At 43.1% G+C, this 27,095-nt stretch overlaps 1 protein-coding gene across 1 annotated transcript; it reads right to left on the bottom strand.

Annotated features, from left to right (window-relative positions):
* Positions 1-308: 308 nt before the first annotated feature.
* CCDC113 (coiled-coil domain containing 113) lies at positions 309-26,659 on the bottom strand. The gene is made up of 9 exons (XM_032323833.1): positions 26,423-26,659; positions 25,173-25,299; positions 23,849-24,010; positions 20,411-20,566; positions 19,332-19,412; positions 16,776-16,931; positions 12,309-12,416; positions 1,398-1,553; positions 309-422 (listed from the first exon to the last, which is right to left on the bottom strand). Exons 1-9 carry the CDS (start codon positions 26,521-26,523, stop codon positions 336-338), a joined length of 1,134 nt encoding a protein of 377 aa, XP_032179724.1. The 5' UTR covers positions 26,524-26,659; the 3' UTR covers positions 309-335.
* Between the last annotated feature and the right edge of the window lie 436 nt (positions 26,660-27,095).

The following is a 27,095-nucleotide window of genomic DNA, read 5'->3' as shown; positions in this document are numbered from 1 at the left end:
ATGCTGAGTGCCCGGCAGCCACCACGCCGTTTTGTGTCTGTCTTTTTGAGTTGGCACACCCAGGCTGCCACGGACAGGCCCACGGCGCATTCTGGGCTGGCTGGCTCCTCTGCCCCACTCCCGCATGCGGGATGGTCACTTTCCTTTGTGCTTGTGAACTAAATGTGGGCTAACAAGTGTCAAACCATTAGAGTGCCCTGTGGTTCTTTCAGTGTTAACGGCTCCAGAGTCGGGGACACCACGCAGCACAGGGAACAGTGAGAGGACCCTTTGACTGGAAAGGAACTGATGACTTTAATGGATCCCGCTGGTCTGCAGCCGTGGCCTCCCTCAGGCTATTTCTCAGGGGGGCAAATTGCCTGCAACTGCTCATTGGTGGTTTTCATTTTATTCCACACCTTGCGGTAGCCTTTTAAGGACATCTGCAAAAAGGAAAAAGGGAGTGGGGTGGGGAGAAGGTCATTTGGGGAAAAGCAATTGTGATTTTTCCAGAACACAACCCGCATCTAGCCCTGCAAGGCTGCAGGGGGTATGTGTGGGCAATTCGAGGCTGCAAGACTCTTCTAAGAGTTTGTTTCTGTCGGTGAAGGAAGAGGCTGCAGGTTCCTGTGGGGCTGCTTCTTGACTCCAAATCTGATGGGCCCAAGTTTGGATCCTAATTCACTCCCTGCCACCAAGTGGCCATGGGAAGGGCAAGAGAAAGTCCTGGGAGAAAAGGAGCCTGGGTCTAGACAGGAAAAACCAGGCTTCCAAAGTGACCTGCCTGGGTTTCTGAGCTATTCTGCTGATGTCTTCAGTGTCCTCCGTATGCAACCCGGCCTGTGGCAGACCTGGTGCCTTCCCTTCTTTTTGTCTGACCCTTTGCACCTTTCTCATTTTCTCTCCCACGCTCACAAGGGGCTAGGGTGCTCTGAGCACGCTGTACCATACGGAAAGGCTGTGGGGTTACTAAGGATGAAAGACCCATGGCAACTATGTAAATGCATGGAATCAGGTTCTGATATTAAAAATCCATTATCTCATTTTTTAAAAAACTGGCTTCTCCATGTATAAAGTAGCAATGACTAAATCACCAATGGTGGGGGAAGTGATACAGAAACTTCCAGAACTCATTAAGAAAACAAGCAACTAAAAACACAATTACTACCGAGTCTCCTCCTGATCACTTGAAAAGACCCTGTCCCTAACACTGAAAAGGCAACTTTAAAAAAAGAAAGAAAGAAAAAGGGCATCCAAGGGCATCCTTCATTTTCCTATAAGACTTGCAGGGACTGCTGAGATTTCTCATAGACATTACATGTCCAAACATTGGGATTCTTAGCTTGAAAAGCAAAACCCTAGACAAGAATGTGAAGGACATGAAAGACTGCCTGTCTTGGGGGTTCTCTGGGACTTACCTCAGCAATCTCCACTTTCCTTTCCCACATCTTGATGGTCTTCTCCAGTTCCCCATTGAAGATCTTCTCCCGCACATACACCATCACCTGGGGCGAGCGGAACTCAGCCAGCTGTTTGCGGAGCTTTTTGTTCAAAGCCTCAGCCTTGGCCCGGTCCTGGGTTGGGAAGGACCCGTTAAACCAGGGATCCTGGCAGTTCTGGCTTACTGGACTTACTGACCCTGACATCTCTCCCCACTTTCAATGGAGTTCTCAAAATCATGTTGAAATTTTCAAAGAAGTGGAGAGAATCGTAAGAGTCTGATGATGATTTTTTTTTTTTTAACAAATGATGTTTTCATTCAGTTCAGAAGCACAAAGTGCAGTCTAAAAGAGAATTTTTCCCTTCCATCTTTCCTTTATTGAGGAATTTGTTTTCCCTGTTGTGATTTCTTAGGTTTGGTGGTTTCTGGGGAAAAACTATGTACTTAAGCACACTTTGATTTGATCAATCTCAACTCACTTTCCTTTTTGTAAAATATATGTAACATAGAATTTCCCATTTTGAACACTTTTGAGTGTGTAGTTCTGTGGCATTCAGTATATTCACAGTATTGTACGAGCTTTACCACCCTCCATCTCCACAATTTTCTTCATCTTCCAAAACTAAACCCCTGTACTCATGAAACACGGACTCTCCAGGACCCCTTTCCCTAAGCCCTGACAACCACTCATCTACTTTCTGTCTCTATCAATTTCATTCTTCAAGAATCTCATATAAGTGGAATCAGACAATACTTGTGCTTTTGTGACTGGCTTATTTCACTCAATATAATGTCATCAGTGTTTATCTGTGTTACAGGATATGCAGAATTTCCTTCCTATTTAGGCTGAATTTTATCCCTGTTGTACGTATATGCTACATTTTGCTCCTCCATTCAACTGCCAGTGAACACTTGGGTTCTACCCCTTGGCTACCATGAATAGTGCTGCTGGGAACATGGGTGTATAAATATCTCTTCCAGCTCAGGCTTTCAGTTCTCTTAGGTATGTACCTAGAAGTAGAATTGCCGGGTCAATAGTTAGTCAATTTTTTGAGGAATATCTTTTTTAGTTAGTTGTTTTTTTTTTTAAAGATATTATTTATTTATTTGACAGAGATCACAAGTAGGCAGAGAGGCAGGCAGAGTGGGGGGAGGGGAAGCAGGCTCCCTGCTGAGCAGAGCGCCTGATGCGGGGCTCAATCCCAGGACTCCGGGATCATGACCTGAGCCGAAGACAGAGGCCTTAACCCACTGAGCCAGCTGAGTGCCCCTTTAGTGTTTTTTTTTTTTTTTTTTTAAGATTATATTTATTTATTTGACAGAGAGACACAGTGAGAGAGGGAACATAAGCAGAGGGAGTGGGAGAGGGAGAAGCAGGCCTCCCACTGAGCAGAGAGCCCCACGCGGGGCTGAATTCCAGGACCCTGGGATCATGACCTGAGCCGAAGGCAGACAATGACTGAGCCACCCAGACGTCCCTTAAGTTTTATTTTTAAAATTATCATATAGTAAATTAACTAGTCTTTTCCTTTCAGTGGTTTTTTTTGAACTAGCAGTGTCCTTCTGCCTTTCTTTTTGGTTTAAATATTTATTTATTTATTTATTTATTTTTGGGAGAGAGTGAGTACTGGAACAGTAGGGAAAGAGGGAGAGAGAGAGAGAGAGAGACTCCAGCAGATTCCCCACTGAGCACAGAGCTTGTCACTGGGCACGCTCTCGAGACCCTGAGATCACAACCTGAGCTAAAACCAAGAGTGGGATGCTTAACTGACTCAGCCACCCAGGCACCCCTTATTTTTTATTTTAACAATTGTTTTGAATAGGCAATAAAAGTATACAGTGACAATCTTCCATCCCAACCTGTCTCTGGCTGCACAGTTCTTCCCAGAGGCATGCACTATTTTTAGGTTTTTCATATTCTTCTAGAAATCTATACTCATATAAACCTATTTATTTTACCTTTTTTGTCCAAAGAGTAGCCAATGCTTTCAGTTTTACCCCCTCCAACTTTTTTTTTCACTCAATAAATACCAGCAGAGCTGTATCCACACATTAAAAAACTCATTCTTGGGGCGCCTGGGTGGCTCAGTGTGTTAAGCCTCTGCCTTCTGCTCGGGTCATGATCTCTCAGGGTCCTGGGATGGAGCCCCATGTTGGGCTCTCTGCTCAGAGGGAAGCCTGCTTCCTCCTCTCTCTCTCTGCCTGCCTCTCTGCATACTTGTGATCTCTCTCTGTCAAATAAATAAAATCTTTTAAATTTAAAAAAAAAAAAACTCATTCTTTTTAACAGCTGCATCATTTTCCATTGTGTAGATGTATCCTGATTTAACACATCCTAACAACAGTTACTCAGCTCCTCAATCCCCTGCTAGTACAATAAACAATCCTGTGATTACTAATCTTCTAGGTGGAGGTCATACTGTAAATATGCAAGTACATCAGGAGGATGAACTACTGCAAGTGAAATTGCCTGCTCAAAGACACTGGTTCTCAACTGCGGGGTGAGGGAGGAGGCAGTTTTGCTCCCAGGAGACATGGCAATGTCTGGAGACTTTCTCTGCTGTCAGAACTACAGGAGTGCCACTGACACCTAGTAGGTAGAGGCCAGGGATGTCACTAAACTTCCTAGAGGGCACAGGACAGTTCCCCACAACACGGAATTAGCTGACCCAAAATGCCAATGGTGCCTAGGCCCTGCCACGAGCATATAGGTATGTTTGGCCCGGAATACTAAAGGGCCTTCTCTGACCATAAGCCAATTCCATCTCTGCAGTGATGCCTGAGGCTGCCTGTGTTTTTGCCCATTCTCTCAACAGTCTTACCAATTTTTTTTTACCATTCCTAATCTAGGAGATGGGGAAGTGGTCTCTCGTTACAATTTTATTCTCTATTACTTATCAGTGAGGTAGAATATTTTTCATAAGTTTGAGACTTTCTGGCTTTTCTGTAAACTTTATAAATCATTTACCCATTTTGTCTATTTTTTGGTTAGATTTTTCTTATTAGTTTGTAAAAGATATTTGTTTTAAGAAAATTCATTCCTGGGCACCTGGGTGGCTCAGTGGGTTAAGCCTCTGCCTTTGGCTCAGGTTATGATCTCAGGGTCCTGGGATGGAGTCCCGCTTCGAGGTCTTTGCTCGGCAGGAAGCCTGCTTCCTCCTCTCTCTCTCTGCCTGCCTTTCTGCCTACTTGTGATTTCTCTGTGTCAAATAAATAAAAGAAAAGAAAAAGAAAAAGAAAATTCACTCCCAGTGGTTTTGGGCAACACATTTTTCCAGTTATTTACTTTTTGTCTTCATATATGATAGGTTTTGCTGTGCACAAAAACTTTGCTTTTATAGAACTGACTTTATATACCGATTTCATGGTTTCTGGATTTTATAGTTCAAAAGCCCTCCCCAACCCAAGATTATAATAAAAATGTTCCACTATTAAGTTTAGGACTTTAATGGGTTTTTATCATTTATATTTAAATCTCTGATACATCTGGATTAATTTCACCATAACATATATAGCTCCAACTTTGTTTTTTCCTAAATGACTATCTAGTCATCCCGGATCATTTATTGAATAATCTGGTTGTGCCCCACTGCAATACCTTTACCATAAACTAAATGCACCTATATCAAAATTTTATCAGATACCTGATCATATACATGACATATACGAGATCTGTACTGGGGCTTATCATAGGACTTCTATTTTTTTCTCTGAACTTCCAGTCTGTTCATGAGCTTGTTTTAAATACTGTAACTTTGTATCATGTTTCAGTATCTGGAAGGGCTAGTCCACTCATCTACTTAAGAATTTGGGGGATATTTTTTTCCAAAATAACTTTTGAACCAATTTAAGTCCTTAAAAAAACAACTTTGTTATTTTAATTGGAATACCATGATTTTGCACCTCAGCTTAAACAGACCTAACATTTTTATGCTGGTGAATCTTCCTGGCCTGGCACCGTCTTCTCATTCTTTGCTTCACAAGGTACAGTCTACGGTACTGGCATCACTTGGGAACTGGAGAAAATGATGACTCTTGTGCCCATCCAATCAGAAGCTGCATATTAACAAGATCCCCAGATGTCTGGTTTGCTCCTTCTAGTCTGAGAAGGACTGCTTTAAATCACTTTGGAGCAAACCAATAAAATTATTTTTAATTAACATCAGAATGCAATAAAAACTTGTCAAGAAGGATTCAGTGAGGGGTGCCTGGGTGGCTCAGTAGGTTAAGCCGCTGCCTTCAGCTCAGGTCATGATCTCAGGGTCCTGGGATCGAGTCCCACATCGGGCTCTCTGCTCAGCAGGGGGCCTGCTTCCTTTCCTCTCTATCTGCCTGCCTCTGTCTACTTGTGTTCTCTGTCTGTCAAATAAATAAATAAAATCTAAAAAAAAAAAAAAAAGAAAAATTCAGTGAATATCTGCCATGTCTAGCATAGATATATTCCTGTAGTGAGATCTAAACATGAACCTGGAACCTCACATCTTGTGAGGAAAAAGATGAAAGAATACTTAAGATAAAAATAATGAAGGAACAAGAATCAAGGCATTAAAAAAACGTTCTACAGAAACACCTGGATGGCTCAGCCGGCTAAGCTGTCTGCCTTCAGCTCAGGTCGTGATCCCAGGGTCCCAGGATTGAGCCCCGCATAGGGCTCCTTGCTCAGTAGAGAATCTGCTTCTCTCTCTCTCTCCCCCTCACCCCCCCACCACACTTGTGGTTTCTCTCTCCCAAATAAATAAATAAAATCTTTAAAAAAAATAAGTTCTACAGCTTTGAGGGATGTGCTAATACCAGGAACTGTGATCCCTACCCAGCACTCCACTTGTAGAATAGGGCTGTTACAGCAAGACAGGTGGACCACTGTTCCCATCCTGAGATCCACTGCAACAGTACAGAAATTTTGCTCAAGGGGAGAGGCTATAAAACAGAGAGCTCTAGAATGCTGCCTGGTCTTTTTTTGGAACAAAGTGTGGGGAGTTCATGCCCAAGAAGTTTGTGGAAAACAATGGAGAACTTTGGGGTGAGCAATTAAGAGGCAGATGGAAGTTCCATGATAATAGCAGCAACAAGCAAACAGTAGACCAGCTAGATGTTTAACAGAACCAGGAAAAGAGACCATTAAGAGACCAAAACAACAGACCAGCTAGATGTTTAACAGACCAGAGAAAGAATCATTAAGAGATCATAATTCTACAGTATCAGTAGCAACAGGCAAAACAGAGGACCAGCTAGATAATTAACAGAACCAGAAAAGGAGACCATTGGGGTTGGAGCAAACCTTGAAGACTGCCAAAAAGGTCCCTGAAAAGGGGCATGACTTTGATTAGATCAGAATGTGCTGCAGTTAATGTCCCAGGGTGTTGCTGAAAGCAACAGAGCAAACAGTAATTAATGAAGGCTAACAGCTGGGTATGATACCAATAGAACTAGACCAGCAAGAAGCTTCACAGGAGGATGAAGGAGAGTCGAAGAGAACTCAGCAGAAATGCCAATCATTCCTGGTTGTCAGGGACACTGTATCTATGACCAAGGCCACCCCCTCTAAGGAGCAACACCAGAGGCTACCAACAGCAGGAGAAAGAGACTTTACTAAATTAATCCAGCCAAATCACTAAATAAGAAAGTGGTGGGTGGAATTAGTATCCAGCATTGCTATATTATCTAAAATGTCGAGTTTTCAACAAAAATTACAAGATAGACAAAGCAACAGGAAAGTGTGACCCACACAGGAAAAAAAGGAAGCGACATAAACTACCTCAGAGGGAGTCCAGATGGTGGACTTAGCAAAGGTCAAAGCAGTTATTATAAATATGTTCAAAGAACCAAGGTAACCATTTTTAAAGAATTAAAGGAGCATATGACAATAATGTTTCATCAAATAGAAAATATCTATAAAGAGAAATTTTTAAAAAAACAAATGGAAAATATGGAGTATTTTCAATACAATAACTGAAATGAAAAATTCACAGAAGGAGATGAGAGATTTAAGTCAGCAGAACAATTAGTAAACTTGAAGGTAGACCAATAGAGATCATGCAATATGGAAAACACAGAGGAAAAAGAAAAATTCAGTCTCAGAGAAATGTGTGGAACACTACTAAGTGTACCAACATTCATGTAATGAAAACGGGAGAGGAGAAAGACAAAGGAAATATATTCAAGGAAATAATGGTTGAAAACTTCCAAAATCTGATGAAAAATATTGTTTTGATGAAAAATATTAAACCACATATTCAAGAAGCTCAAAAAACTCTGAGTATGAAACTGGAAAGAAATCCACACCCAGATACATCAGACCCAAAATGCTAAATGACAGGCAAAGAGAAAACACTGAAAGCAGTGAGAAAACAATTCGTTACATTCAAGGGAAACCAAATAAGAGTAATAGCTGACTTCTCATCAGAAACAATGGAGGCCAGAAGCAGTGGGATGGCATATTCTAAGGGTTCAATGAAAAAAAAAAAAAAAAAGACCCTGTCAAACAAGAATCTTATATCCAGCAAAACTATCTTTCATAAATGAAAGCAAACAATGAGCACACTCAGATTTTGGTTTCCAATGTTATTCTCAAATTAAAGGAACCAGGACTCCTTGGAGAAATGGCTAATTCTAGGGCTGGAGCGGGAAATATAGGAAATGAGTCACAAGCATTTTCTAGTGCCAGAAAAGAAAAAGAGTTCACACACACACAAAAAATAGGGGTATGCTTAATGGACACAGAAGCCAACTGAAAGAGCTTCCAAAGTCCAAGGTAAAACAATGTGAGTAATAAAATATTAGATTATAACCCAACATATAAAATTAATATCCATGCTCACTTCAATAGCACATATACTAAAATTAATATCCAAGAATTGATACTTATATAAATAAAAGATTAAAAAATAAACAAAAGGAGAATAGACAAATGTCCCAGATAGAATTCCAAATAGTTTATAAGTTTCCACTTCTTAAGTGTTGGCTACACATGGTAACATCCTTCCAAAAAGCTGTGTCTGAAAATTGGAGGAAAGAGTAACTGTATGATGGAGAAACCCTTTTAATATTACATCAGGCAGGTGATCAAGGTTAACATCAACAATGGTAAGTCATGTTGAGAGTACGCTCCCTTGATAAAATATGAAAATGGCACTTCACCTCTACAGTCTTCCTCCTGAAAACCATTTAACCTCAATCTAATCCCAGGAAAGACAGCAGACAAATTCTTCACAAATACTTGACCACTTCACAAAACTGTCAAGGTCATCAACAACAAAAAGTAAAACCTATTACAGCCAAGAAAAACCTAAGAAGATGTGAAACTGAATGTAGTATGTTATCCTGGATGGGATCCTTGTACAGAAAAGGACATCAGGTAAAAACCAAGTCTATATGAATAATATTATAACATAAATATTTTTTATTTATATGTTATAAATTATAAATATTAATCATATATAAATATTAATCACAAGACATAAATATTGGTTAGTCAATTTTAATAAATATTCCACTGTAAGGTGTTCACAATGGGGGAAAATGGGTGTGAGATTTGGGGAACTCTGTACTCTCCACAATTTTCTAAAACAATTACAAAATAAACTTTATTTTTTTAAGTGAAGAATAAAGACATTCTCAGATAAACACACACATACAGAATTCGTTGCCAAGCAGACCTGCCTTATAAGACATACTAAAGGAAGACATTCAGGCTGAAAACTAGTGAAAGTAGCTTAAGCTAAAGTAACTTAAAATCATGTGAAAACTAATAGCACAAGTAAAGGTAATCAGGTAAGTATATAAAGGACAGTAAAATTGTATATTCTCCTTCTCTTAACTGATTGAAAAAGCAATTCATAAAGCAATATGTGTATAATTCTATCGTGGACCTGTGACACATAAAAACAATATATTTGACAATTACAGCAAAAATAAGGCAAGGTAAAACAAAGCTATATTTGAGTGAGGAAATAACATCAGATGGTAATTCGAATCCAGAGGAAGAAATGAAGAGAACCACACAACAGTAAAGACAAAGGCTAATACAACAAACACTATGAACATACTTCATCTCTGACGCACCTGGGCAGCTCAGTCATTTGAGCGTCCACCTCTTGATCTCTTGATCTCAGCTCAGGTCTTTATCTCAGGGTCATGAGTTCAAGCCCTGCATTGGGCTCCACACTGAGTGTGGATCCTACTTAAAACCAAACCCACATACTTAATTTCCTTTCTTCTCTCAGCTTCTGGATCCCTTCCTCACATTCACAAGATTAACTCAAAATGCATCATAAACCTAAACATAAAATCTGTAAAACTTGTAACCGAAGACACAGGACTGAATCTTCATGATATTAAGTTACGGTTTCTTAGATACAACACCAAAAGCTCCAGTGCAAAAGAAAAAGTAGATAAACTGTGGCTCACCCCAAAGTTAGAAACTATAAATAGCATCTTAAAGAAAGTGAGAAGGAAACCAACAGAATGGGAGAAAATATTTGCAAATCATATGCCCAAAAAGTATTTGAATCCAGAATATATAAAGAATTCTTACAACTCAATTATGAAAAGACAAACAACTCAATTAAAGACTTACTCAGGGGCTAAGGGTTTGAATAAACATAGTTTGAATAAACATTCAAACTAAGGGTTTGAATAAACATTTCTCAAAAAAACACACGTGGCCAATAAGAAAATGAAGGGATATTCAATGTCATTAGTCATTTGGGAAATTCAGATCAAAACCACAGTGAGTATGTCACTTCATACCCACTAGGACAGCCATTAAAAAGCAGGCAAATAAACCCCCAAAATAACAAGTGTTGGTGAAGATGTACAGAAATCAGAACCCTCACAGGTTGGTGGGAATGTAGAATGTGCAGCCACTTTCACACACAGTTCTGCATTTTCTCTAAATGTTAACCACACCATCACCACATATGATCCACAATTCCACTTTTAGCTGTATGTCCAAGAGAAAAGAAAACATACATTTACACAGAAACTTGTATGTGAATGTTCACAGCAGCTTTACTCATTAGATCCCAAAAGAACCCATGGGAAACAACCGCCTCGACTGATGAATGGCTAAAATAAGGTCTACCCACACAAGGAAATACGATTCAGCCATGAAAAGAAACAAAGTCTTGACACATACTACAGCAGAGATCTTGAAAATATTGTTAAAGAAGCCAGTGAAAGACCACAGACTGTATGATCCCTTTTACTTTTTTATTTTTTTAAGATTTATTTATTTATTTATTTATTTATTTTGACAGATCACAAGTAGGCAGAGGCAGGCAGAGAGAGAGGAAGGGAAGCAGGCTCCCTGCTGAGCAGAGAGCCCGTCGTGGGGCTCCATCCTAGGACCCTGGGATCATGACCTGAGCTGAAGGCAGAGGCTTTAACCCACTGAGCCACCCAGGCACCCTGTATGATCCCTTTTAAACAAAATGTCCAGAACAGGCAAATTCACAGGGACAGAAAGTGTATTAGTGGTCATGGGGCTGAAGGTTGGGAGTAAGATGAGGTGGTGAACAGACAAGGATTTCTTGAAGGTACAGGGTTTCTTTCTAGGGTGACAAATATTTTCTAAAATATTGTTCTGATGGTTACATCATTCTGGGGATATACTAGAAATCATTAAAATGTGCACTTTAAATGGGAGAATAATATGGTATATGAGTTATAACCCAACAAAGCTGTTTTTAAAAAAAGTTCACAAGAAAACTAAAATATACTAACAAGTAATTGCCAGGCTTTTAAAAACTGATGTTATATTTTACTTGTAATCTAATAAGTGTCCACCCAAACAAATACCACAGAAATCCTGCATGGGGAGAGCACACAGGCTTTTGCTTTACTTTTATTCCTGGCTACTCTGTACCGAGACCCACTTCTTTGCATGTGTCGGTTCTCCACTGAGGATAGGACTTGGATGCCATGACAAAACTGAGTCAGATGTAGTCATCCTGTGGCTTTTCAGTTATTGTGGACAGGTCTGGGGCCATGCACGCTGCTGGGGACACTTACGCTCATTCAAGACAAGGCCAACAACAGCTGTACTAATGGCTTGGTACATTGGAGGCTGACAAAGCATCGCCATCCTGGTCCTCACAGGTCACCACAAGGCCCGTGACATCTCTTTCACACATGCGGAAACCGAGGCCTGTGTCATTAAAAGGCCTGTTCAAAGTCAGAACCTGGTAACACCAAAGCTTACACTCTTGCCCTCATCTTTCTAAAAAAGTCCTCTTGAGTCAATCCTTCGTGTTCTTAGCTTGGTGAAATTCAAATCTACGTGCTCAGCAAAATACTGAGAGCACAAAATCACAATGGAGCTGTAAGGAGCTCAGATAATGCCACCTGTCTGTCCACACGGTGACCGTAGGCCCTGGAGTAGGCTCAGGACAGAGGTCACAAGTCTGTCATCCCAGCATCCACCGTACTGAGTGAAAATTGCATGTTTAAAGAAAAATCCCCCTCTTGTACATAGAACACTGTATTTTGGCATATGCACTTTTTCTCATACCAGTTAGATGATTACACAAATTACAGGCCTTTTTGTGATGCTGTATACATGACACCTTGAGTATGGTACTTTATGTGTTCCATCGGGTTATAAGAAGGTTATTCTTGAGGGTTATTTGGGCTCTACATGATTTCTAAATGGTTTGGTCATTTCCACATGATTTCTGACTCTAGACCCTAACCCAGCAGTAAAATTCTACTGGACTATGAGTCTCCAGGTACCACTTCCTCTCCAGCGGCCCAGACATATTTTGACTTTTATGGTCTAGGCTTTTCTAGACAAAAACCAAGGTAGCTTGGGTCTTGGTGTACGTTGGCTCAAGTGCTTATAGACAGAAGGAGACAAACACCAGAAATAGCACATTTTATCCCCTCCTACCTGTTCTACTTGTAGGGTTTCTCTTTCAATTTTTTCAAGTAACTCATTTGTCAGCAAGATCTCCTTATCCAGACTGATGGACATTTCCATTGCCTGGTGTAGCTTGCTCTGAAATATAACAACAAGCAAGTCTTGAGCAAAGATGATCACTCAGAACTACAGAAAGGATAGACATTTCTTCATTAAGCAGGATGACAGCAAGGCCATCCAGGAACCCAAGCCTGCCCTTCTCAGAATCCTGGTGCCTACAGGGAAGTAAAGACCCGCAGAGTGGCTGGACACACCAGGACCCAAACTCTCCCCCACCATTTGCTAAAAAAATACTTTGGGCCAGTCCCAGAACCTCTCTACACTTGGGCTGGTCACCTCACAGGGCTGTGGAGAGGCTCAAGGGAGAAAATCGTGGTAAAGTGCTGAGCAGAGAGCCCCTGGCACATGGAGAACACTCATGCAAGTGGCTGCCATTATGACATGAAGAGAGAGGAAACACTCCCCGTGAGCTAGGTGCTACTGGCATCCCACTTTACAGGCAAAAGAACTGACTCTTTGGTGAGTGAAAACAATTTTCCCAGGGTCATAGGGATAAGAGGTTAAGCAGGGCTTGAACCTGGGCAATCTGAGTCCAGGGCCCACGGGCTCCACCACCACTGACCCTGGAGGGCTCCTGCCCGAACTGGCCCATAGCTGCCCCCCACGTCACTTGCCGCTGTCCTTCACCAGCTCCCCCCAGGCCCCTGCTTTTCAGATTTGCCCCCTTCGCTGCACCTTTGTCTCCCAGCAGGGAACGGTGAGCCTGGGGAAGTTGGCACATGCTCTGCTGGGCTGAAGAGCCAGTGACAGAAGCCAGTGACTCTGGGGGGATCACTCCAAGGACTCTGAAATGCAGTCACCCTTCCCTAGGCACTGACCAGCATGACAGCCTAGGCCCTGCCAGCCAGATGTCGGCTCACCACCTAGACGGAGGCACCCTAGGCCATGTAAAGCCACCACTGTGCCTGGCACTGAGAATGTGAGGACAGCGGTGGGGGCTTCCCTGGGGAAAAGGGTACTGGAAAGGTTGCTGAAAGGCTGTCGAACATGTCTAGTAAGAGGTGTGGCGGCGGGGAAGCCAAGCTAAGGAAAAGCCTGGGAGGGGGGGCGTGCTGGCACAATATGTCCAGGGTATAAAATCCTAGACCTAGCAGAAAAGCCTGGAATCACCTTCCGGGGACCTCAGGGCACTGAGGCCACCGCCCCCCATTCCTCTTCTCACCAATCCTCCCTTCTTTAAGGTTCACTGCCTGCTCCCCATCCTGTACGACAGGCTCTGCTTAGGAAAGTGCGCTGGGTTAAGACACCAGACTGAGAGCGTGGGCTGTGGGAAGGGGAGGCAGCACAGGACTCCACTACAAACCAGAAAGTTGGTGGGAGGAAGAGAGCAGAGGGACATTGCAGAGAGCGGGGGCAGGAAAGAATGGATTTGCAAGGCCTACTGCAAGGCAGCTCCTGACTCTGAAGGTGTGAGGCGAGCTATTTGTGATTCTGAGCAGAATGTCGGCCACTTGAGGTGGCTACTTCCAAAAAGGCACTTTAGCTTTCTCTTGCTTTGTAACAAATTACCACGAATTTTGTGTCATAAAGCAACACCCATTGTTTTTCTCAGTTTCTACAGGTCAGAAGCCCGGCACAGTGTGGCTGGAGTCTCTGCCCAGGTAGGGTCCCCTGGGGCTGCAGTCAGGATGTTAGCCAGGCTGGCTTTCCTCTGGAGCTGGGGTCCTCTCCCAAGCTCACAGACTGTTGGCAAAAAGCATTTCCTCTAAGTTATAAGCCTGACATCTCTGTTTCTTTCTAATCGTGAGCAGGAGGTAGCCCTCTGCTCTTTGAAATCCCTTCAAGCCTGCAGTGGAGAACTTCTTGCCTAGAGAATTCCCTCTGCGCTACAAATTCCTGACTTCCTCTTCCAGACAAAACTGTCTCTTCAAAGGGCTCATGTGATTAGGTCAGGCCCATCCAATAATCGCCCTATTTTAACGTCAACTATGGCATATCATATTCATAATCACAGAACAGAACAGAACCGGATAGTAGAACCCATCATACCCATAGCCTTGCAGATTGTCCTGGGTATATACAGTAGGTGGAGAACTCTGGGAGACATCTTGGAATTCTATCTACCACAAGGCACTAGTTCACATGGGGATCACTAGTTTACAGTCAGTTAGGAATGACACATCGTGGCTATCTTCACACGCTTACATTCTACCAGATTCCACCACGCAGGGCTCGACAGCATAAAGTTGGAGATAAAGGTGCCCCTTTGGCTGAAGCTCACACACCAAATTCACAAAGGAGATTATGTTTGTCTCCTTCATACTTACACCCTCAGCACTTAGCCCAGTGTCTGGCACTCTACACCTCCTTGTATGTTTGGTAATAGGTACTCTATATGTGCATTGCTAAAGTGAACACATTAGTAATACTTATTCTGCAAGCTTTTCCAAGGTCTGAGACGTGGGTGCTGATATTTATATGAAATTGGTTTCTCCTGCCACCCTCCCACCCCCTAAACACAACACACCTCATGCTAGTAGCTCATTTGACAATACTGGCTGAGGACTTGCTTTGGCTAGGCACTGTCCTCGGTACTAGGAACACAGCACAGACCAACACGAGCTCTATCCTGGTGGCAAGTCAGAAAAACCTGCCACTGACCCATGGTCCCTGTTGGAATCCCCACTCAAGTCCACGTGAGGCCTGACCCCAAACTCAACAGTTGTTCCACCTCTATTTCTCCCAAAAGACCTAAGAACTGACACACGGAAGAAATGAGTTTGCATCTCCCTCAAACCATCACTGCATCCACCGTAGCACTTCGGTAGGCATCTCCTCCCAAGCTCCACCATCTGCTTAGCATTATTTGAAACAGGCCTACGGGCATGATGACCCCTAGGATTCTGGCTAGAGAAGCTCCCATTCCACCCACTATGGCCTGGGTTGCTGCGGCACGGGTATCGCAATCTGTCCTCTGCGTTTAGATCTGCCCTAAAGAGCTCAGGCCCTGGACCTGGCAGTTTCATGTTATAAACCAGTAGCTCCACTCCAAAGCCCTGGCTTTTCTACACAAGACCAGACAGGCCCTGTGCTACTTAAGTTGATTCCATAGGATACGATCAAGATCCAATGTGGTATCGCCATGTACTACCCAGCTCTCCAGCCTATGAAAGCTCAAGTCATGGGGACTGGCTTTATCTTGAAGTAACAGCAATCAGATAAGCTAACTACTGATGAGTGGATGATCTGTTGCAGAGAGCTGACACATGAATTTCAAAATGCCAGCACAACATTGTCTATGTGCTTTATGCCAGAGAGAGGCATTGGCTTAGGTGGGACATGTACTGGACTAGGAGCCTGAGCCCTGTCGAACTTGTTGCTAGAAGCTGGCAATTACTCTCTCGTTGGACTTCAGGTTTTTCATTTTTAAAAGCAAAGTGCTGGACAAACATAATAATCTAATCTAAACACTTCCAAATTTACTTTTTTAAAATGATACTATGTGGGCTGAATGAAGACCACCTGTGAGTTACCTAAACCTGCAGTCACAACTGTCCTGCAGGCAGGAGGCCAGGGTCAGCCACCTTGCTTGATAAAAGGCCAGAGTGCCAATATTTGGGCTTTGTGGGCCAAGAAGCAAAATTGAGGATACTTACATTAACAAAAGAAAAAAACAAATTTCCACATGTTTTATTGATGACATTCAAAATATAATCATTAAGTACATTTTGGAATACAGATCTACTAATGAGAAGAATGGAATTTCTGGGGCAGAAACCAATTTTGCTTAATTGGATTTCAAAGGTAGCATTCTCTATCAAATTGGTTACTAATACCCTTCTGGAAAAAACACAGCTCACAGGCCAGTGGCAGGATACACTGGCCCCAGTCAGCTGACTCCAACACTGCACGGTTCCTAGCAGGATGGCTGGGCACTCATGGCTATGGACCCTGCTTAGTCATTAACAGTATCTCCCTCTCTCCCAAAAGGGTTCTGTGTGGATAAGGAATTATATACCAGTTTTCTGATTTTTAGCTAAGACAGTTTTCTTCTGGAAGGTTTTAAGCAGAGAAGTGCTTCTTACAGGCCTAAATTAAATGTGGTTAATTCTCAAAATGTGCAAGAAAATCATGAGGGCATTAAAAAAATAGATGCATGGCCCTTACCCCCTTATTCACCTGGTCAGGGCTAGACTAGGGTATTTGTATATTTAAAAAAAAAAAAAAAGTTCTCTGGGTGGTTGCAGTACACAGCTAGTGTTGTGGGAACATTCAGAGTATTTGAGAATGGCTTTGTCAAGAGAAATCGAGGAGCAACAGTAGACAAAAGGGCCCCAAGCCCTTGTGTAGCACCACAGTGGTGCATGGGAACTTCACTGTGGCTGGAAAGGTGGGTGTGGGAGGCCTCGGGGACCTGGGCATCAGGGCAGACCTTACTTTGTAAGTATTGAGGACTTGCAGGGTGTTTCCGGACGCCAACTTTAGCTGGATCAGTTCTTGATTCTTTGCTTCAATTGTCTCTAAAAACTGAGCATTCTCGATCTTCAGCTGCTGAAAATCAACCTCATGGAGAGCCTCACCCACCTCTTCCTTCTACAGCTCAGAAAGAAGAAAGAAATGATGTGAGGTTGTGACTTTGGAATCTGATTCACACCTTGCAGTTCTAGATGAGATTCTAAAAGTCAGTCATCATTCAGTCATTCAACAAACACGGGCTGGGGATCTTCTTGGTGCCAGGCATGATACAAGGCACTGGAATGGAGATCTGAATAAATACAATGCTCCCTGGCCTCAAGGAGCACATATTCAACCAGGGTTCACAGACAGGTCGCAGTGTGGTGTAGTGGGAGGGGCAGAGGACATACGGAAGCTCCTCAGCCAGGCCAGAGAAGAATGGAAGACTGGGTCAGGGAAGGCTTCCCACAAGAGGTAGTGTCTAAACAGGGCTATAAAAGAAGATTAAGAAGGATACCATATAAAAGTTATTTTTACCCCAGAAAACCAAGGACCAGCAGCCCATAAATTCCCTTTCTGTGATCATGTGACATCTCTGTACTATGGCTGTGTCAGTGTATTGTGTTCCCTCCCTGGCCTGGCCCGCCTTACCTGCCCCACCAGGTCTAGGCCATCTCATATGGGTAGTAGGCCAAGAGCCAAACCTGGGAACTGTTCCTCAGCCCCATGCTCCACCCATGCAATACTGCCTCCAAGGAGGCTTCTTCCTTGTCCCCTAAACCAACACAACCATTTCCTTAAGTCCCAGTAATGACCCATCCACCAACTCAAACACTCCTAAACCATTTCCACACCAGGAGACTCCCCCGCTGCGGCTCTGTGGTCGCTGCTGCCCATTGCCTCTGGCTAGCAGTTAGGGCATCCCGCTATTTCCTACCATCCCCACTCGCTGCTAGTCTGAGCTCCTGTGGGCAGGACCACCTCAGGGTCAGCTTTGTGCAGCAATGGCTTTCAGGCTAAAAGTCACTCATCTCCTCCCTCTCTCACACTCAAACCCCGTCCTCAGGAGGCCTGAGCATGCACAAAGCCTGGAGTACCAGGAACTCTCTATCTGGAGGCAGCTCCTCTCTCCTTTCTTACACTAATCTCATAATCTCAAATCCTTCGATGACACAGCCCCTCTAGCTTTTGCTCTGCTGGGGACCTCCAGAGCAGCACGTTCTCTCCTCCCCACAGCTGCTGTGCACCTGCAGCCAGAAGCTGGTCCTCCAGAGTCCGCTTGGGCCCATCAATCCCAGGTCGTCTGATAGGCTCTCCGTTCCTCTTGGTCTACAGCTCCCTCTCCTGTGTAAGCCCTAGGTTCCCCATTCTTTCCAGAGAGCAGCTCTCCTGGAGACACAGTGCTCCAAGTAGGCCTACTCAGACCAAGAGGAGCAAGCCCACCCCTTTCTTGGAGCGGGGGGGCTGTGGTTCTTTGGGTGCACCCCAGGGCACAGCATCGCCTCCCACTGAGCTGACTTTATCAGGCACTCTACGGCTAAGCCACCTGGCACTTGTGCAGACATCCTGGGGCATCAAAGTGGAGGAGCTGACATCTGTCCTCAGTCACTTCATGTTGTTGAAGCTGTCCCAGGCTGTCATCTTTCAGGATCCAAGTCAATAAGGCAGTAGTTCCAAGTGTGTTGATTTGCACAACTCCGTGTCATTGGCAGTGGCCACCTCTAATGCACAAGCTGTCGGTGCCCATATTCGAGTTAATTCAAGGGATAGAGCCATGTAATCACATTCGAGAGGCCCTGTGCCCCATCTGCTTATTGCCTTCCATCAGGAAGCTTTAGTCTGATGCACAGGTGACCAAAGCACCCTCAAAGTGTGCCATCCAGGCCACACTCACCAAAAGGGGTCAACAAGTACGCCATGAGTGTCTTTTAAATTCAAGCCAACTCTGTCTGTGGCTGTGCCGGCACCGTAACAGTAGGAGCTTCCTATCACCGCTGTGGCAAATTACGACACACTCGGTAGCTTACAACAAAAATTCATTATCTTACAGTTCACGAGGTCTGAAGTCCAAAATGGTTCTTGGGCCTAAACTCAAGGTGTTTTCGCAGAGATGCATTCTTTCCAGAGGAACTGGAGGAGAATCTGTTTGCTTGCCTTTCCCAGCTTCTAGCGGCTGCCTGTTCTCTCTTGTTCGTGATCCCTTCCTCTACCTTAAAGGTTCATCACTCTGATTTCTGTTTCCAGTATTCCATCTCTCTCGCCTGCCTTCTTTGGGATTATATTGGGCCCACACAGATAATCCAAAATAATCTCACTTAGAGTCAAGGGAGATTATTTTTAAGATCATCTCAAGATCCTTGACTTAATCACCTTTGCAAAATCCTTTTGCCGTGTGAAGCCACAGATTCACAGACTCCAGAGATTAGACATGGACATCTTTGGGAACATGTTGTTCTACCTTCCATGGTAACCTTAAGAAGGAAGACAGAAAGAGAGAGAGAGAGAGAGAGAGAGAGAAAGGAAGAAAGAGCCACATACCTGCCTCAATTGTAAAAGCATCTTTTTCCTCTGCACTTTGAGAGAAACATTTTTCAAACGTAATTTATCCTTCATATTATCCTAAAAAATACAAGTAAATTTTAATCCACTCCTCTTCACCCTCCCTGTTGGTTTGAAAAGTTGGTAGGGCTGGGGCTATAAACCAGACCTTGAGTCCTAACATTCAGTCACTTATTTTTAGGTCTTCTTGCGTTTACTGGAGCTCGTGTACACTTCACTCCTGACAGGGGCACCTGGGTGGCTCAGTCAGTTAAGAATCTGCCTGGGTTCAGGTCATGATCCCGGGGTCCTGGGACAGAGCACCCTGTTGGGCTCCCCGCTCAGCAGGGAGTCTGCTTCTCCCTCTGCCTCTGCCCTCCCCCACAACTTGTGTGGGCTCTCTCTCTCAAATAAATCTTAAAAAGAAAAAAACCCGAAAAACAAAAAACACTTCACTCATGACCAAGAAGCAGAAGTACCTTGGTCGGCTTTGTGCAAATTTTCTACTATTTTTAAATTCGAGATTATTGGGGTGTATAATTTGGATATACAAAACAAAACAACCTTATGATTCTCCAATCTTTTATTCTCTTGGTAGTTTATATAATTTTTCATCACTTATACATTGTTAGGGCTAGTAACCCTACCTATGTTCAGGATCCAAAGCTCGACATGCTACAAAATCTTTGAAAGTGAAGGAACATTTTATGTCTCATTTTTATAATAATGGAACTTAAAGAGCTTGAGATTTACCTGTCCCCCTCCCTGCAGTCACCTGGTTAGATAGGCTTGCCTCACTTTTCTCTAGGAAACGTATCAGATCTTGAAACAAATAGCAACAATAAAAAAGAAAAAAAATCAGTCTGAGACACTATTAATATTCACCCAGCCTGATTGGTTTCAGCCTTGATAAACGTGCCTTTTAAGACATACACTTTGGGGGATGCAATAAATCTGCATGTGGGGAGAGCATTTCCGGCAGACCAAATGGAGTGAGGCTGCTTCACGTGGATCATTTTTATGTCTTCATCCTCTGAATCTGCTCTCCCTTTCTAAGCTCCGGCCTCCTGCCAACTCACCCTCCGGCGGTTCATGTCCTCAATGTACTTCATCACTTTCTGAGTGGCCAAAATACTCCCTTTCTTCTTGGATATGGTTTTTAGGATATCTTTTTTAAAATCATATGCTGCTCTCTGAACTTCAGCCCATCGAATTTCAGCTTCCTCAATGATAGCCTGCAGGAGTCAGCACAAAGAAAGAACAGTTTCCAAAAATCCTCAGGGACAGTTCCCTCTGAGGAAACCTAAATTCTCAGGCTTCTTTGTGTCTAATACATAATGTTTCTTCTTAGCCTTAGAAATATATTGATAAGATACAAATTTGACTATGGGAATGTTACCATTAAAAAGCAGGCCTCGGGTCACCTGGGTGGCTCAGTCAGCTGAATGTCTGCTTTTGCCTCAGGTCATGATCTCCAGATGCCGGGACCGAGCCCCATGGCATCAGGCTCCCTGTTTGTCGGGGAGTCTGCTTCTCCCTCTCCCTCTGCCCCTCCCCCACTGCTGGTACACTCTCTCTCTTTCAAACAAATAAATAAAAATTTTTAAAAGAAGTAGTCCTCAAAAAAAGGGGGGCATCCATAAGAAGGTGGTAAACAAATAAAAACAGGACCTCAGGTATCTCTATACATACACATTTCCGTATCTGAAATAATACTTATCCACTAAAAATTGTAACATTAATATATTATATAACACTATATATGTTATATAATATTATTATATATTATATACATTATACATAATATATACTATATATAATAATATATTATATGTTATATAATATTATATATATAACATTCATAATATTATAATATATAATATAATATAATATAATAGGATAGGATATAAAAAATATCTGGGGCCGCCTGGGTGGCTCAGTGGGTTAAAGCCTCTGCCTTCGGCTCAGGTCATGATCCCAGGACCCTGGGATCGAGCCCTGCATCGGGCTCTCTGCTCAGCAGAGAACCTGCTTCTCCCTCCTCTCTGCCTGCTTTCCCTGCCTACTTGTGATCTCTCTCTCTCTCCCTGTCAAATAAATAAATAAAATCTTTAAAAAAAGATCTGGAAAACATTACATCAAAACATTAGCCATGGGGCACCTGGGTGGCTCAGTGGGTTAAAGCCTCTGCCTTCGGCTCAGGTCATGATCTCAGGGTCCTGGGATCAAGCCCCGCATCGGGCTCTCTGCTCATCAGGGAGCCTGCTTCCTCCTCTTCTCTGCCTGCCTCTCTGACTACTTGTGATCTCTCTGTCTCTCTCAAGTAAATAAATAAAATCTTAAAAAAAAAAAAAAATAGCCACATCCAGAGAGACGGATTACTAAGGAGACCAACAGTCTTAATATATATATACTTCAGCAATTTGAAAGTGGAATAAATGAATATATGTACTGACATGGAAAGACATTAAGTGCAAAATACAATTTACAAAATAATATAATACTTTTTATAAATAAATTCATATATGTCCAGAAAATAATCTAAACTCTAGGAGATAAACACAAGTGTCAACACTAATTATCTCTAGGCAGATTCTGGATGCTTACAAATGCTCCTTTAGCTTACCTCTATATTCAAATTTTGCTACAACATAGAGATTGTCTTTAAATAAGGAAACACACACACACACACACACACACACACACATGCTATTTGAAAGGATAAAATGAAAAGCTAGCTGTAGCTGCAGAGCAAATCATCTCAGTCCCGACCTTGTCCCTGGGCACCAAGAAGCAAAAGCATCTTCCTTCACTGGCCAGCCTCTCCCCTCTCCCCATGGTCTCCACCTGCAGGAACTTCAATCCACCATAAACCACTTTCAGCATGTCACTTGGTCTCCTGCTCAGCCATCCTTATCAGGGTCCTGCTTTCTAAGGCATCAAAGATAAACTCCCCTGCCTGGCTCTCAAGGTCTCACAGCCCCAGTTTCCTCATACAGGCCCTAAAGCACACATTCATTCCCACTTCTACTTCTTGCTCATGTCATTCACCTGACCTAGGGTGCCCTTCTTTTCTTAAGCCTCTACTTTATTCCTCATCATTCTTCAAGACCACGCCAAGCCCTACGTATAGCCCCACCTCTTCAAAAAAGACTTCTCTAGCCCACATTAACATGCATGTTTGGCAAGAGAGAGAAGGAGGGGGGAGGGCACAAAGAAAGGAGAGAGGGAGGAAAGGTTAGGTTTAAGTGGTACAGGTAATTCCATCAATAAAGACATGAGTCTACTGATCTGTCCCTCTGGAGGCAAGGAGTGTGAGTCTGTGTGCTCATGTTTAGAAACAGAAAAATTTAGAAACAGAACAGAAATATCTGTTCCTCATACAATAATGCTCTCTAATGCAAGCCAATAACTACATCCCATGGGAAACTGAACTAACACTGATGTTTCTTCTCTGGAGGAAAACTGACCTTTGTTGGTCTCCAAAAAGACATGGATCACGGTCATGCATGCTGCACACAGAGGGCGATTTAAAGGATTTTTTACCCAACTCACTGACTTACACCTCAGATTCCTTATATTATTATTATATTATATTATTAGGAATTACCTAATAATTAGCTAATAATTAGGTAATAATAGGTAATAATAATTACCTAGAAAAAACCTAACATTTTTAAAGCACTTACAGTTATTATAGTTATTTTTTTCTTTTAAGAATCCATATCTTAGGGACACCTGGGTGGCTCAGTTGGTTAGGCATCTGCCTTTGGCTCAGGTCATGATCCCAGAGTCCCAGAATTGAGGCGCTCTGCTCAGTGGAGAGCCTGTTTCTCCCTCTGCCCCCTCACTCACCCCCAGCCCATGCACTCTCTCTCAAATAAATAAAATCTTTAAAAAAAAGAATCCATATCTTAGAGAAATATACTAAAATATTTATAGATATAGATATATATTGAGGTATCACTTCATAATAGGCCAGTGGCCTATCATGAGGGAGAAGTTGGGATATGGAGGAAACAAGGGTGGCCGTATGTTCACGACTGCTGCATGTGGCTATTGAGTACACAGGGGTCCATTGTGCTAGCCTCTCTACATGTGTACATTTTTGAAATTTTCCATTTAAAAAAGTTTAGGGGTGCCTGTGTGGCACGGTCGGTTATATGTCTGACTCTTGGTTTCAGCTTAGGTCATGATCTCAGGGTCGTGAGATCGAGCCCCGTGTCAGACTCCGCACTTGGCACAGAGTCTGCTTGTGATTCTCTCTCTCCCTCTCCCTCTGCCCTTCCTCACTGCTCTCTCCCTCCCTCTCTCAAATAAGTAAATAAATAAATAAAAGTTTAAAATTTGTTGTCTCCTCAAGCAGGTGGGAAGTTCCTTAAAAGCAGTCCTTAAATTTGTCTTCTCCTACCTATATTCCTTTCAAAATAACAAAAATATGAACACACTCCAGGTACTTCTCAATGAGGTGGAAGTGGGGAGCCCAGGTGGGATGGGCTATAGAGAAAACGGTATACCTCATGGTGCTGCAGATCTCGCTCAGCATTTGCTCTCATGTGCCTTATTTCATCCTTCATGTCTTCCAGCTCCTTTTGTACAAGCTCACATTTTTGGTCACAACTGAGGCCTATCACATGGTCCATACCCATGCGGGACTTGGACCTACGCCTGCCTCGTAACTGCAATACAAGAAGAACCAAGTCATTGTCAAGTAGGAATTGCTGCTCAAGGTAGGTGTCAAAATGACCACTCGGACCTGCTAGAAATTACTCTGAGTGACAGCCAGGGAGAACAAACTCAAAGTGAAAGGATTCAGGATATTAGGCCCAAGGTAATGTTTATTTCACCAGTCAGCCTAAGTCCTGTGTTAAAGAATTCAAAGGCCTATACTGGATAATGAACTGAAAATAAATAAGGGAATGTTTCTTGAGGGTGTGGAAGGACTATGAAACTGCTAAGGACTAGCATTCAGGTCAGCGTCAGGGGAAGCCCAGAGCTCAGTGCTTCCTACACTGAAATTGTAGAAGAGAAATTGCATCTGGGGGCACAGTGATCAGCAAAAAAACCAGACATGATTCCCTACATATTTAAGCCAAAGGTCACCAGCAGATGGCCCTAAGGAACGTATGGGCCTGAAGAGATTGACCCTCAAAAGACAGATCTACATCCAGTTTTAAATTTTCAAAAATTAATTACCCACATTTGGAAATCAGGAGATGCCACCAAATAATCTAGATTTCCAGCTTCTGTTGAAAAATCAGCTGCTCTGGCAATACCAGTCCACCTGGTTGGACTTTCAGATGAGTGAGGAACCTTCCCATGCCCACAGCAGACCTACTTCACTCCTACATGTGGTTAGCTGGGCCTTGTAAACATTGGAGTCCCCCAGTTTAAGGGAATTATTTCAAGTGACCTCAGATATTTTGGGTGAGTCAGTCCACTAATAATTGAACCTGATTCCCTTCACATTCACTTGAAAGAGAACCTTAGGAGGAAAGGAAGAATTAAAAGTAGAACAAGAAGGGGGTTCCTGGGTGGCTCAGTGGGTTAAAGCCTCTGCCTTCAGCTCAGTTCAGGATCCCAGGGTCCTGAGATCGAGCCCCGAGTCTGGCTCTCTGCTCAGCAGGGAGCCTGCTTCCTCCTCTCTCTCTCTGCCTGCCTCTCTGCCTACTTATGATCTCTGTCTGTCCAATAAATAAATAAAATCTTAAAAAAAAAAAGTAGAACAGGTTGAAAATCATATGCCACTCAGCCTCAGAGGGCACACCAAAGGCAGATACACAAAAACCACTTACATCTAAAGGAACAGAATAAAAGAATTCTTAGGTCGCTACAGTGTACCTGTGCAAATTCTGCTCCTGATATTTTAATTTCTGATAACCGTGGATGTCGCTGATCCCTGGGCTCCAGCTTATTGTAATATTTCTCAAACATCTCCGTCTCAGTTTTGAGAGCAGAGTTTCCATAGCTGCAAGACAGAGGGTACCCGAATAAGTTCTATTAATATGACTTTAAACCCCAAATAACTAGTGTTTAACACTTAATAGCAATTACATACCTTCTGCAAAACATATAACCTCTTGATGCCTCAATTTCCTCTTTTGTAAAATGGGAATAATAATAGTACCTATTATTCAGGGTTGCAATAAGGAATGCAAAGCCTTTAGAACAGTGCTATTTAAATATTTGATTTTTTAAAATGTCTAATGAGCCACAAAGTTGAAAGAACTAGGATTATATTGAAAATTGTTGCTGAGATGAAGCTACAAGTTCCACCTTCCAGTATCCTCTAAACCATTTGTGAAATTCCTTCTGAATTACTACATGCTTGAAGTTATTACCTAGGCCACAATCTTCGGATGTTTCCTTTGGTTTATGTGTCTCGGCTGTTCTTTCCAGCACCCGAGAGACGAAGAATCCACAAGAAGTGTACTATAAAGAGTATTATAAATGGTGGAAAAACTTGGAACAGACAGTTTTTAAACAAGTAGAGGTGACAACTAGAGTTCATCCTGCATAGGCTTGCCAAGATTTTGACCTTTTTAGCTTTTTCATGTATATAACATACAGGTTATGCATGTGTCTACTTATATCTATGAACAGTTTGGATATTTTCATATGTTCCTGAATGAATTCCTGTAGCCTGAATTTTAAGATTAATGGACACAGGTTCAATGGAAAACCAGAGAAATCAAAACACCTTTTAAAATTTTATTTTATATATTTATTTATTTATTTATTTATTTATTTTTACCCAGCATGTCGACACTCCCAGTGTCGGCTGTGGAGTCGCCCCTGAGTTTAAATCCTGGCACCACCATTGACTAGGAAAGTGAGTTAACCTGTGTCTTGGTTCCTCACCCACTTTCTGGGGCTCCCGTGCTATTATAGAAGGTACCACGTGCAAAATAACTGGCACAAAACAAGTTTTCAAGAAATTGTGGCTATGAGGAATACCACGTCAGTTCTGCCCTAAACTAGGTATAGACGTACAGAAGTTACATCTATTCAGCTGCTAGAAGGGGGGTTGGCCGTGAGCCCAAGAAGTTGTACAATGGACCTCTGGGCCCCCAGAAGCCGGCCGGCCGTACCTGAGCTCTTCCACCAGCCCACACAGCTGGATAACAGGCAGCTCGTTTTCCTCCCCGCTCTGCAACTCGCTGACGGTGGTCTCAGAGTCCTCATCAGTCATCGCTCTGCCCAAGTGGCCCTTGCCAATGCTCAGAGAGACCAAGAGCGCGCTGTGCTAGCGGCCAAGCGTCACGCGGGCTGCGACCGAGCTCTGCGTTGCCAGAGCGACCGGACGCGTGCGTGGGGGCGGGGCTCCCAGAGGCTCCGCCCGACGCCGCTCCGCCTCCCCCCGTGCTCACCCGAGCATAGACACCTACACTTACTCAACCATCACTCTTAACATGCTAATACTGGCAGCTATTGCTTGCGCGGCACTTACTACGCCCTTGGCGCCGTGTTAAGCGTAGTTTATGCAAATCCTTGCGACAACCTTGTAATATTATCTACTATTCTGTGTATTCTCTAAATAGAGGAAACAGATAAGAGAAGTTAATTCCATTTGTTGCAGTGTCTTCCCCTACCTCTTCGTGAGGCCTCTACTCTGTTCTCCCTCGGTTCTTCACACATTCTAAGTGTAGTCTCTCTCACCAGATACCGATGTCCTGCATTCCTAGAAGGAAAAAACCTGGCTCATTATTAAATGGTATAAATTCAAGAGACATCCCAATATAGGGATTATATCCTGGGGGGAAT

Source organism: Mustela erminea, chromosome 19 (assembly GCF_009829155.1).
Source record: "Mustela erminea isolate mMusErm1 chromosome 19, mMusErm1.Pri, whole genome shotgun sequence".
Taxonomy (NCBI): domain Eukaryota; kingdom Metazoa; phylum Chordata; class Mammalia; order Carnivora; family Mustelidae; genus Mustela; species Mustela erminea.
Note: the sequence above shows the minus strand (reverse complement) of the source record. Positions and strands in the feature narration are given on the sequence as shown.

Excerpts from the sequence above, each read along its gene's own strand:
- CCDC113 (XM_032323833.1), bottom strand. The coding sequence starts at position 26,523 with ATGACTGATGAGGACTCTGAGACCACCGTCAGCGAGTTGCAGAGCGGG. Across the intron at positions 20,567-23,848 it reads GAGATCTGCAGCACCATGAG|GCTATCATTGAGGAAGCTGA; the intron begins GTATACCGTTTT and ends TGACTCCTGCAG. Across the intron at positions 1,554-12,308 it reads AAACCCTACAAGTAGAACAG|GACCGGGCCAAGGCTGAGGC; the intron begins GTAGGAGGGGAT and ends TTCCCAACCCAG.